The sequence below is a fragment of the Oxyura jamaicensis genome, unplaced genomic scaffold (assembly GCF_011077185.1).
Source record: "Oxyura jamaicensis isolate SHBP4307 breed ruddy duck unplaced genomic scaffold, BPBGC_Ojam_1.0 oxyUn_random_OJ101838, whole genome shotgun sequence".
Taxonomy (NCBI): Eukaryota; Metazoa; Chordata; class Aves; order Anseriformes; family Anatidae; genus Oxyura; species Oxyura jamaicensis.
The window spans coordinates 11,100-23,055 of record NW_023312207.1 but is presented as its reverse complement, the minus strand read 5'-3'; the positions used below and the strand labels follow the sequence as shown (position 1 = coordinate 23,055).

The following is an 11,956-nucleotide window of genomic DNA, read 5'->3' as shown; positions in this document are numbered from 1 at the left end:
ATTAAGAGGAAAAAGAGAGGAAAAAGGAAGGGATTAAGAGGAAAAAGGAAAAAGGAAGGGATTAAGAGGAAAAAGGAGAACAAAGGGCTCCCACGGGCTGCTGGAGATCGCCCGCTCCCTTGACTCCTTCACGCTCTCTCCGGAGGCTGCCGTGGGGCTGCTCAAGGGTAAGCGAGGGGGAAAAGGTGAGAAAGGGGAAAAAGGAGGGGAATGAGGGAAAAAAAAGAGGAAAAGGGAAGGGAATAAGGGAAAAAGGAAAAGGGAAGGGATTGAAAAAAAGAGAGGAAACAGGAGGGGGTTGAAAAAAGAGAGGAAAAGGGAAGGGATTAAGAGGAAAAAGAGAGGAAAACGGAAAGGATCAAGAGGAAAAAGGGAAAAATCAAGGGATTAAGAGAGAAAAAGGAGGAAAAAGGAAGGGATTAAGAGAGGAAAAGGAGGGGAATAAGGGAAAAAAGAGGAAAAGGGAAGGGATTGAAAAAAGAGGAAACAGGATTGAAAAAAAAGAAGGAAACAGGAGGGGATTGAAAAAAGAGAGGAAAAGGGGATTGAAACAAGAGGAAAAAGGGATTAAGAGGAAAAAGGAAGGGATTAAGAAAAACAGGAAAAAGGGGATTAAAAAAAGGAAAAGGGATTAAAAAAGAAGAGGAAAAAGGCGATTAAAAAAAAGGAGGAAAAGGAAAGGGATTTAAAGAAAAAGGAAGAAAATGGAACGGATTTTTAAAAGAAGAAGAAAAGAGAAGGGATGGAAAAAAAGGGAAAGGAGAAGAGATGAAAAAAAGAGAGGAAAAGGGAAGGGATGGATAAAAAAAAGGAAAAATGAAAGGGTTTTAAAAAAGGAGGAAAAGGGAAGGGATTGGAAAAAAAAAAAAGAGGGAGGAAAAATGACGGGATTGGAAAAAAAGAGAGCGTCTTGGTGCGGGCGGTCCTGATTCCTGCCCCCGTTCTTGTTTCAGGCACCGCGCTGGTGCTGGCCAGGCTGCCCCTGGAGAAGATCGCGGAGTGCCTCAGCGAGCTCTGCGCCGTGCAGGTGATGGCGCTGAAGAAGGTACGGCCCGGCCCCAGCCCCGGGGGGGGGCTTAAAGGGGTTCGAGGCGCTGAGCAGCGGGACGGGAGGAAGCGATCTGGGTCCCCAGAGACCACCGAGTGCGCCGGGAGCCTTCCTGAGCCCCCCCCCGGGACGCAGCCGGCGGCCTCTGCGCTGCGGCAGGTCCCCAAAATGGGGCCCTGGGGGGCTTCGGGGGCAGAAGGGGGGTCAGGGAGAGCAGGGACCGCTTCGGTCACCCCAGAGGAGGCTCGGGGTGTGGAGAGGGAAGGGGAAAAGCTCCCCCCGAGCTTTTGGAGTAACCCACGTGCGTGGGGCCGAGGCCGGGAGCCGCTCGGGTCCTGGGCAAAGGTTTTCCGTGCCGGGAGCTGCGGTGACGCTCCCGCTTCTGGCTGGGATGGAGAAATGTCCTTGGGCTGGAGGGATACGATCACGCGCGCATCCCTGACGTCCCCGCGTTTCCTTTTCTTCCAGCTGCTCTCTCAGGAGCCGAGCAACGGCCTCTCCTCAGACCCTACAGTGCCCCTGGACCGACTCGCCGTCATATTTAGGTACGGGGGGCGCAGCCCGAGCAGCCTCCGCCCCCCCAAACGGGGGCTGAGCCGCGGGGTCCTGGCCCCTCTGAGCCTGTTCCCGGCCCCTTCCCCGCCGCCCCTGTGGCTGCTGGGCCTCCCAGCCCCTTTTCTTACCTTTACAACCCCGAACTGACGGTGGCGAGGAAGGGGGGTTGACCTTTTTCCTGCCTTTCGCAGGCATACCAATCCCATCGTAGAAAACGGGCAGATCCACCCGTGCCAAAAAGTCATTCAGGAGGTGAGTTTGGGGAATTTCGGGGCGGGGGGGACACGACGTCGGGCTGGGGGGACGGTGCTGCTGGAGGTGCCACGCTGGTCTTGTCCCTGAGCTTTGGAGCTGAGCTCCCTGCTCCTGCACGGAGCTGATTCACACACCCCGTAACCCGCACCCGAGGGGCATCTCCCTGCCAGCTTTTGGGTCAACTTCATCCATTTTTCGGTCCGAGGGGTGGTGGCGTCCCGCGTGCCGTTTCCTCCCCCCTCCGCCCCCGCTCACCCTTCCCCCTCCGCTCCCAGATCTGGCCCGTGCTGTCGGAGACCCTGAACAAACACAGTGCCGATAACCGCATCGTGGAGCGCTGCTGCCGCTGCCTGCGCTTCGCCGTCCGCTGCGTGGGCAAAGGCTCGGCCGCGCTGCTGCAGCCGCTCGTCACGCAGGTACGGGGACGGGGACGCGGCCGGGACGGGCGCCGGCGCCGCGGTGAGCGCGGAGGGAAAGCGCCGGGAGCTCCTGCACCAACCCGCGTGGGCGCAGGCAGGGAGCTCTGAACCGCCCGCGAGCCCGGCGGCGCTGGCTGTGATTTAAAAAGGGTGCGAGGAGCGCGCGGCGGCGTTGCGGCTCCCCGGGGAGGCAGCGCTCAGCTCCGGAGCACAAGAAGAGACCCGAGCCAGCCCCCGCGCTCCGGGATGTGCCCCCGATAGGGCTGGGGGCTCCCGGGGGTGGCTCTCAGCTAGGGGCCGGGGGTCTGGAAGCGGTGGCTGCTGCGGGCAGGCGTCACGTCGCGCGTCTCTCCCCGCAGATGGTGAACGTGTACCGGGCGCACCAGCACTCCTGCTTCCTCTACCTGGGCAGCATCCTGGTGGACGAGTACGGCATGGAGGAGGGCTGCCGGCAGGGGCTGCTCGACATGCTGCAGGTGATCGCTGCGGGTCCACCCGCGGGTCTGCTGGGACGTGTCCAGGGCAGAGCCCGGTCCCCCGGGTGGTGGCAGCGGTGGCCGTGGGGAGAAGCAGGGCTCTGACCCGGTCCCCATGGTGCTGGAGGTTTGCCCGTGGAGAGGAGGGTTCAGACAAGGGGAAGGCAGAGCACGGCCAGGCCGGACACCGATGTCCTCTGCACGGGCCACTGGCACCATGGGGCCTCGCTGCCTGCCCGCTAATTGCTAACAGATCCCCGTGCCCCTTCTCCTAGGCGCTCTGCATCCCCACCTTCCAGCTCCTCGAGCAGCCCAACGGCCTCCAGAACCACCCGGACACCGTGGACGACCTCTTCCGACTCGCAGCCAGGTTCCTTGCTCCCCTTCGCCCCCTTCTCCTTCCTGGAGCCTTCCCGGCGCCGCCAAGGGCAGCGCGCCCGTCCCCGTGGGCAGGCGGAGGAGGCAGGATCCGGCCGCGTGCCGGTGACCCCTCGTGTCCCCCCCCCCTGTGCCCTCGCAGGTTCATCCAGCGCAGCCCCGTCACCCTGCTGCGCAGCCAGGTGATGATCCCCATCCTGCAGTGGGCCATCGCCGCCACCACCCTGGACCACCGGGACGCCAACTGCAGCGTCATGAAGTTCCTGCGCGACCTCATCCACACCGGGGTGGCCAACGACGTGAGTGTCCCGCGGGGGGGGGACGGGAGGGGGTCGGTCCCCGTGGGATGCCTTCCTCCTCCATGTCGGTCGCTGCTGGGTGCTCTCGGAGCCCCAGCACCAGGACAGGGACGTGGCAGAGCGAGGCCGGAGGACGCCACGGAGCTGATCAAGGGGCTGGAGCCCCTCTGCTGGGGGGCTGAGGGAGCTGGGGGTGCTCAGCCTGGAGAGGAGAAGGCTCCGGGGAGAGCTCCCAGCTTGCTGCCGGGGCCCTTCCGACCCAAACCATTCTGTGATTCTCTTAATTCCACGAGATGCCCGGGGCGCTGCCCCCCGACCTGACCACCTCACCCTCCTCTTACCCCCCCCTTGCAGCACGAGGAGGACTTTGAGGTGCGGAAGGAGCTGATCGGGCAGGTGATGAACCAGCTGGGCCAGCAGCTCGTCAACCAGCTGCTGCACACGTGCTGCTTCTGCCTGCCCCCCTACACCCTGCCCGACGTCGCCGAGGTGCTCTGGGAGATCATGCAGATCGACCGGCCGGTGAGAGGGGCGGGCGGTGCGGCCCCGGGGGTCCTCCTTGTGCTGGGACCTCGGCTCTGGCACGGCCCCGGGGGTCCTCCTCGTGATGGGACGGGGGGCAAACGCTGCTCGGATCGAGCGTGGCTTTCTCCTGGTGCCTCCCGTGGTGCTGAGCCGCTGCCTCTCCTCCTCCTCCTCCTCCTCCTCCTCCCGCAGACGTTTTGTCGCTGGCTGGAGAATTCCCTGAAGGGCTTACCGAAGGAGACGACGGGGGGAGCCATCCAGGTCACACACAAGCAGCTGACAGACTTCCACAAGCAGGTCACGAGGTGAGGCGGCGGGGGAAAAACCCCTCTCGCTAAACCCAGCACGGGCAGGGGGCTGCGGACCCCCACTTTGGAGGGGAGCCTCGCCCCTCTCCCGCTGTCCTGGCCCGGCCCCAGCGCCCGCATCCTTCCCCTTCCAGCCCAAACCACGCCGCTGGTGCTGAGCGGTGCCCGTCCGTGCGGGGCTGCCCCTCCGGCCCCACCAGTTCCCTGCGGCCACCCACGGACCCCCCCCGAGGGTTTCAGACCCTTCCTGTGCGGGGCATCCTGCACGGACACGGCTTGTCCCCCGGCACCGGGTCCTGGTGGGACCTTACCCCTGGCACCGGCGCGGCCGCCGACTCAGCCTCGCGCCGTGGGGCCGCCGGCGGCGTTCCCGGCCCCGACAGGTTTTTCCTCTCCTGCCACCGCGGCGTCGTGGTGCCGGCGCCTTGCGCACGCCCTGCCCGCGCCTCCCGCTCGCCGATCCCAGCGGGCCGCTCCCTGTGGCATCGATGAGCCCAGCTCCGAGCCCGGGGGGCGTGGGGGTGGCACCCCGGTCTCCCCGGGGGGCTCACCGCTGCCTTCGTGTCCCGGCTGTGTCTGCACCCCCCCGCTGCTGGGCATCGCCCCAGCTTTGGGGAAGCCAAAACTGCGCCTCAGGTCCCCGGCCAGTCCCTCTGTCCTTCCCCGGCCGCCCTGCACGCCCTTCCCCTGACGCAGCCCTCCTTCCTCTTGCAGCGCCGAGGAATGTAAGCAGGTCTGCTGGGCTCTGAGGGACTTCACCCGCCTCTTCCGATAGCTCCGGCACCGGCGCGGCGCCCATCTCCCAGGTAGGGCTGGGGGCCGCAGCGGCACGCCGCGGCGTCGCCACCCCGCTGCCACCCTGACCCCCTCCCTCCCTCCCTCCCTCCCTCCCCTCCCAGGAATGTCTTTTAATTAGAAGAAGACAGGAAACGAAGAAAACGAGAACGTGTCCCACAATCAGCAACCTTCGTCGCGGCCGAGGGCTTTCACTCGCTCCAGCGCGTCCCGCCAGCCCGGGCAGCCGCCGCGTGCCGGAGGAGGGCTCGGCGCGTCCCGCGGCTGCGCCACGGCCCCCAAACAAGAAAACAAACGGGGGAAAAAATACAAAAAAAAATAAAATACAAAAAACAAAACACACGAAAACAAAGCCACCAGGAACCAGAACCACCGGCAGAACACGAATTTGCCTGGCAGCAAAACAAAGAGTGCAAAAGTAGAAAACTTTCTGTGAAATGAAAACTAAAGAAATAAACACCGATTCCTTCAGGAACCAGGGGGTTTCCAGTGTACCTAGCAGCGAGGGGGGGGCTGCTGGGCGCCCCCCACCCCCCCCCGGCCCCTCGTGTGGGCAGCAGGGGGAGGCCGGGGCTCGGCCCGGGGACGCGCGGCGGCGGCGGCCTCCTGGAGCAGACGCAGGCGGGACAGACTGTTTAAATATATATATTATATTTTTTTTTCTTTTTTTTTAGTTCCTTTTTTTCTTTTTGGATTGTTTTTTTTTTTGGTTTTTATTATTATTTGGTTTCTTTGGGGTTTGACCGAGCGCGGCGGTGACGGCTCGAGCGAGTGCAGGGACAGGGCTGGGAGACGGCCCCGGGCGCGCGGGGCCCCGCGGGCGCGCATGCTGTTCCGTCTGGTGTTGTAGCCATCTCGAGAACAATTAAACACAAAAATTCCAAAAAAAAAAAAGAAAAATAAATTAAAAAACCCCCGGCCCCGCCTGGTTCTTGGGTGCACGCGGGCTGGGGAGGGCGGCGGGGCTGGAGGGGCACCCAGGGCCTGGAGCGGCGGCGGCGGCGGTCCTTGAGCTGCGGTGTCCCCGCAGCGCCGCTGTCCCCAGGGCCGTTCACCCTCCTGGGCCCGTTGGCGCTGGGTGTCCTCATCCTGGCCCCAATTTCTCGCCGTTTCTCCCCAAACCTGCCGGGGGGCTGCGGCACTGCGCTCTTGGTCCCGTGTAGCCCAGTGACGGCTCCCCGGTGGGCAAGCCCGGCCCCGTCCCTGCCCCGTTGTGGTCCCGCGGTGCCGGGTGTCCCCATCTCCCCCAGCCCCACGGTGGCATCGGGCGCCGCGGGGCCGTCCCCCAGGTCCCCTCACTGGGGCAGGGACCCGGGCGGCAGCGCCCAGGGGCCGGGCTCGGCGCGCGCCGGGGGCTGCGGCAGGCGCTGCTGGCTCTGCCAGAGCTGGTAGAGCTCCTTGAACTGCTCCACCATCCTGTCCTTCAGGTCGGGGTGGGAGATCTGCAGCGGGATGCTGTCGGCCGACCACGACAGCTCCCCCGAGAACATCTCCAGCAGCAGCCGCGCCGCCACCGGCACCACCTGCAAGAGCCCCCCCGGCGTCAGCCCCGGCGCTGCCGCCGGTGCCCCCGGCGCGGTGCCGCTCGTCCCCTCACCTGCACCGTGATCAGCTTCTTCTCCTTGGGCTTCTGGTCCGGCCACTCCTCGCCGAAGCAGAAGAAGATCTCGAAGGGGGGCGGCGTGGTGGTCTGCCCCTTCTGGAACAGGATCAAGCCTGGGGGGCAGGCGCCGCGGTGAGGGGCAGCGCCGGCCCTGCTGGTGCTCCTTCTGGGGGCAGTGCCCGTGCTGGCGTTGTCCCTGTGCCACCCGGTCCCCATGTGCTGCCCCGTGTCCCCCCCAGTGGCCTGAGTCCCCCCAGGACATCCAGGCTCCATCTTCCAGCTGGTGTCCCCCACACCCACAAGGTGTCCCCCACACCAACGTGGTGTCCCCCATGGCATCATGGTGACCTTCCACCCCAGCAGGTCCCCGTGTGCTGGTTGGAGTCCCCCACACCAACGCGATGTCCCCCACACCAATGTGGTGTCCCCCACACCAACGCGATGTCCCCACCAACGCAGTGTCCCCCACACCAACGCGATGTCCCCCACATCAACATGGTGTCCCCCACACCAACGAGGTGTCCCCCACACCACCTTGATGTCCCCCACACCACCTTGGTGTCCCCCACACCAACGAGGTGTCCCCCATGGCATCATGGTGACCTTCCACCCCAGCAGGTCCCCGTGTGCTGGTTGGAGTCCCCCACACCAACGAGGTGTCCCCCACACCACCTTGATGTCCCCCACACCAACGTGATGTCCCCCACACCAACGAGGTGTCCCCCACACCAACGCAATGTCCCCCACACCAATGTGATGTCCCCCACACCAACGAGGTGTCCCCCACACCAACGCGATGTCCCCCACACTAACGCAGTGTCCCCCACACCAACACAGTGTCCCCCACACCACCTTGGTGTCCCCCACACCAACGAGGTGTCCCCCAAGCCACCGTGACGTCCCCTACACCAACACGACGTCCCCATCCCCACGGCGGGGGGGCACAGGAGACGACCCCGACCTCTGCCCCCCCGCCCCTCACCGTTGAGAAACCCCTCGAGGCTGAAGAGCTTGGTCTTCTTCTCCCTCTCGATGGGGTTGGGGCCGGCGCGGTGGGCGGCGCAGGGCCCGCTCCAGAAGACCTTGCACTGGCAGAGGCGGATGGCGTAGATGTCCTGGCCCTGCAGCTCCAGGATGAGCCCGCGGTCGAGCACGTCCAGCAGCTGGTGGGTGTAGAAGCGCTGCTTCTCGTTGGGGATGCCGTCGGCGGCGGGGAAGCGGACCTGCTCCAGCGTCAGCGGCCCGAAGAGCTCCACCTGCTCCTGCGTGGGCTCCAGGCTGCTGTGGAAGAGGCGGCAGCCGTGGGGGTTGCTGATGGTGAGGACGCAGACCTGGCGGCCCCGGTACTGGAACTTGAGCTCCAGGTCGGTCACTGCCGGGGGGGGGGACGACACACGGGGGCCTGAGCCGCGCGCCGGCAGCGCCCCGAGGGCACCCCGGGTCCGGCCGCCCCGTAGCTGTGCCCCCGTTGTCGTCAGAAACCACGGCCAACCCCAAGCCCTCCGTGCCCTCTCACCCCCAGCCACCCCACGGCCACGACCAGCCAGCCCACGGCCACCCCAACGTCAGCCCCGTGCCCGTCCACGTCCAACCACCCCATGGCCACCTTCAGCCACCCCCTGGCCTCATCCATGCCCCCCCGGTGTCATCCATCGCTGCCAACCCCACAACCAACCACCCAATGGCAACCCCAAGGCCACGGTCGGCCACCTCAGACCCGTGTCCCAACCACCCCACGGCCACCTCACACCCATGGCCAATGGCCACAGCCCTGCCCAGCCCCTCCACGGCCCCACACATCCATGTTCCCCCACTGTCCTCCACCACTGTCAACCCCACAGCCACGTCCAACCACCCCATGGCCACCCCACAGCCACGTCCAACCACCCCATGGCCACGTCCAACCACCCATGGCCATCACCAACCACCCCATGGCCACCCCCATGCGCCCCCCCCTTGTCATCCATGGCTGTCAACCCCACGCCCACCCCACAGCCACCCCACACCCGTGGCCAATGCCCGCCCACCCCACGCCCACCCCACGCCCACCCCAGGGTGCTCACGTGGCAGCAAGTGGGGGCTGATGAGCAGGTTGGGGACCCCGTGCTCCATGGGCGCCAGGGTGGCCGGGGGGGGCGCAGTGCCGGCAGCGCCGGGGGGCAGCTCGGGGGCCGCCACCGCCCCCCCGGGCAGGAAGGGCCCCATGGGGCAGCCGCTGCCGAAGGGGGGCTCCTCCTTGGGCCAGGGGTAGGGGGGCAGCAGGTCCCCGGTGTGGACGGTGGCGTCTGGGGGGCAGCGGGGTTGGGGGGCGGCCGGGGATGCCCCCACCTCGCCGCCCCCCCATGGGGCGCCCCCCACGGCCGGCTCACCGTCGATGCTGAGGGACATCAGCTTCTGCAGCTGGGAGGCAGAGAGCGTGGGCAGTTATGGGGTGGGGGACCCCCAAGTGTGGGGCAGGCAGGGGGCTGTCCGTGTCCCCCCCCCCCGTTGCCCCGTAGGTACCTGGCTCACGTCCTCCTCCCCGCCGCAGACGAAGTCGTCCCCGGCCACCGCGTCTGCGAGGGAGAGAGGGGAACGGGGCGCTGAGGGCTTGTGGGGCGCTGGGGGTCCCATGGGGTGCCGGGGACTTGTGGGGCGCTGGGGGTCCCATGGGGTGCCGGGGACTTGTGGGGCGCTGGGGGTCCCATGGGGTGTCGGGGACTTGTGGGGTACTGAGGACTTGGGGGGCGCTGGGGGTCCCATGGGGTGCCGGGGACTTGTGGGGTGCTGAGGACTTGGGGGGCGCTGGGGGTCCCATGGGGTGCTGGGGACTTGTGGGGCACTGAGGACTTGTGGGGCGCTGGGGGTCCCATGGGGTGTCGGGGACTTGTGGGGCGCTGAGGGTCCCATGGGGTACTGGTGGTCCCATGGGGTGTCAGGGACTTGTGGGGTACTGGGGGTCCCATGGGGTGTCAGGGACTTGTGGGGTGCTGGGGGTCCCATGGGGTGTCGGGGACTTGTGGGGTGCCAGATCCTTGTGGGGTGCTGGGGCCCCATGGGACCTCCAGGAACCTGTAGGGTGCTGGTGGTCCCAGGGGGTGCCAGATCCTTGTGGGGTGCTGGAGCTTTGGGGTGCACCGGGACCCCGTAGGACCCTGTGGCCCCGTGGGGCGCTCAGGACTTGTGGGGTGGAGCCGGGGGCCCCCTACCTGCGCCGTCGGCCTCGCAGACCTCGTACACCTTGTAGGGCTTGGGGGGGGCGTCCTTGGTGCCGTCGTAGCGCAGGCGGAACTCGCGGCTCTTGTTGAGGGCGCAGCGCAGGTTGGCCTTCCACTTGGCGGGGTCGGGCTCGTCCACCCCCTCCGTGAACTTCCCCGTCTCCGTGGCCCACGCCTGGGGGCGCGGCGGGGGACGGGGTCAGGGGTTTGGGGTCGGGGAAAGGGTCGCTAGGGTGGGGGGTCGCTAGGGGTAGGGTCGTTAGGGTCGGGGTCACCATGGAAAGGGTCGTTAGGGGCAGGGTCACTGGAGTTGGGGTCAGTTGGGATAGGGTCATTAGGGTCATCAGGGAAAGGGTCATTAGGGTCAGGGTCACCATGGAAAGGGTCGTTAGGGTTAGGGGCAGTTGGGATAGGGTCGTTAGGGTCAGGGTCACTATGGAAGGGGTCGTTAGGGTCAGGGTCACAGATAGGCTTGTTGGAGTTATGCTCATTAGGGTCAGGATCATGGATGGGGTCATTAGAGACGGGGTGGGGTCATTAGGGTTGTGTTCACGGATGGGGTCATTAGGGTTAGGATCATGGGGGGGCTCATTAGCATTGTGGCCGTTAGGGTTAGGATCACGGATGGAGTCATTAGACATGGGGTCATTAGAGACAGGGTCAGGGTCATTAGGGTTGGGGTCACTAGGAGAGGGTAACGGACGGGCTCATTAGGATTGGGGTCACGGACGGGCTCATGAGGGTTAGGACCACGGACGGGCTCATTAGGGTTGGGGTCACAGACGGGCTCATTAGGGTTAGGGTCACGGACGGGCTCATTAGGGTTGGGACCACGGACGGGCTCATTAGGGTTGGGGTCACGGACGGGCTCATTGGGGTTAGGGCCACGGACGGGCCCCGTTCGAGGCGGGGCGGCTGGGGCCACGTTAGGCGCGTTGCGCGGCGCGGTCCCACCTTGAAGATGGTGCCGTCGTCCTCCTGGGGCGGGAGGTGCCGCGTGGCGTGGTGCCAGGGGATGCAGAAGAGGCGCTGCCGCTTGTCCACCCACTGCAGCCCCGGGTAGCGCCGGCTCTCCACCTGCGCCAGCAGCCACGGCTTCAGGCGGACGCGGCGCTGCGGCGCCGTCATGGCGGGTGGGGGCGGTGGTCGACGGTCACCTGTGGTCACCTCCGATCAGCTCCGGTCACCTGTGGTCAGACGCGGTGACCCGTCACACCCAGCCGTGGTCATTTCTGGTCACCACCCATCAGCCGTGGCCAGGCGTGGCGAGCCGTCACACTCGGCCCTGGCCACCTATCGCCCATGGTGACCCGTCACGCCCGGCCACCTGTGGGCACCCGTGGTCAGCCATCACCCATGGCCACCCATCACCCATGGTCAGCCATGACCTGCGGTCAACTGAGGTGCCCCACCACGCCTGGCCACCCACGGTCAGCCATCACCCGTGGTCACCCAACGCCCGTGGTCACCCATCACCTGTGGTCATCTGTGGTGACCCATCATACCCGGCCACCTCTTGTCACCCACTGCCACCCATCACCCATGGCCACCCAACGCTGATGGTCAACTGAGGTGAGCCATCGCACCTGGCCACCTGCGGGCACCCATGGCCACCCATCACCCGTGGTCACCCATCACCCACGGCCACCATGACCACCTATGGCCAACTGAGGTGGCCCATCACACCCGGCCACCCATGATCACCCGTCACCCAACGCCCGTGGTCACCCATCACCCGTGGTCAGCTCTGGTGACCCATCACACCCAAACACCTCTGGTCACCCGTGGTCACCCATCACCCACAACCACCATGACCACCTATGGCCAACTGAGGTGGCCCATCACACCCCGGCCACCCGTGGTCCCCCACCCCCCATGGTCAATGACCACCCATGGCCACCTCTGGTGGCCCATCACGCCCATCACCCATGGCCACCCATCACCCGTGGCCACCATGACCACTTATGGCCAACTGAGGTGGCCCAACTGAGGACCCCCCGGCCACCCGTGGTCCCCCACCCCCCATGGCCACCTCTGCTGGCCCATCACGCCCATCCCCCACGGTCACCTCTGGCCACCCACCCCGCCCCCCCCCCCC

General features: G+C 65.7%; 2 protein-coding genes across 7 annotated transcripts in view; one reads left to right on the top strand and one right to left on the bottom strand.

The window, feature by feature from the left end:
• The first annotated feature begins 79 nt into the window (after window positions 1-79).
• LOC118160131 (transportin-3-like) lies at window positions 80-5,515 on the top strand. Its single transcript, XM_035314668.1, has 12 exons — window positions 80-167; window positions 954-1,045; window positions 1,517-1,593; window positions 1,795-1,855; window positions 2,134-2,274; window positions 2,637-2,753; window positions 3,029-3,123; window positions 3,274-3,430; window positions 3,785-3,952; window positions 4,148-4,260; window positions 4,978-5,069; window positions 5,183-5,515. Exons 2-11 carry the CDS (start codon window positions 1,031-1,033, stop codon window positions 5,036-5,038), a joined length of 1,005 nt encoding a protein of 334 aa, XP_035170559.1. The 5' UTR covers window positions 80-167; window positions 954-1,030; the 3' UTR covers window positions 5,039-5,069; window positions 5,183-5,515.
• Window positions 5,516-6,307: 792 nt separating this feature from the next.
• Window positions 6,308-11,956, bottom strand: part of LOC118160130 (interferon regulatory factor 5-like) — a 6,226-nt gene continuing 577 nt past the window's right edge. The window contains exons 2-9 of one of the 6 annotated variants that reach the window (XM_035314662.1): window positions 11,630-11,650; window positions 10,813-11,054; window positions 9,850-10,033; window positions 9,164-9,216; window positions 8,725-9,061; window positions 7,644-8,036; window positions 6,656-6,774; window positions 6,308-6,581 (exon numbers count right to left, since the gene is read on the bottom strand). In XM_035314662.1, coding sequence (XP_035170553.1) covers window positions 6,354-6,581; window positions 6,656-6,774; window positions 7,644-8,036; window positions 8,725-9,061; window positions 9,164-9,216; window positions 9,850-10,033; window positions 10,813-10,986 — 1,488 coding nt within the window. In that variant the 5' untranslated portion in view covers window positions 10,987-11,054; window positions 11,630-11,650 and the 3' untranslated portion in view covers window positions 6,308-6,353. Of the gene's footprint in view, window positions 6,582-6,655; window positions 6,775-7,643; window positions 8,037-8,724; window positions 9,062-9,163; window positions 9,217-9,849; window positions 10,034-10,812; window positions 11,063-11,629; window positions 11,651-11,956 lie in introns of all 6 variants that reach the window. The other 5 variants (XM_035314666.1, XM_035314661.1, XM_035314664.1 and 2 more) reach the window with 5 other exon arrangements.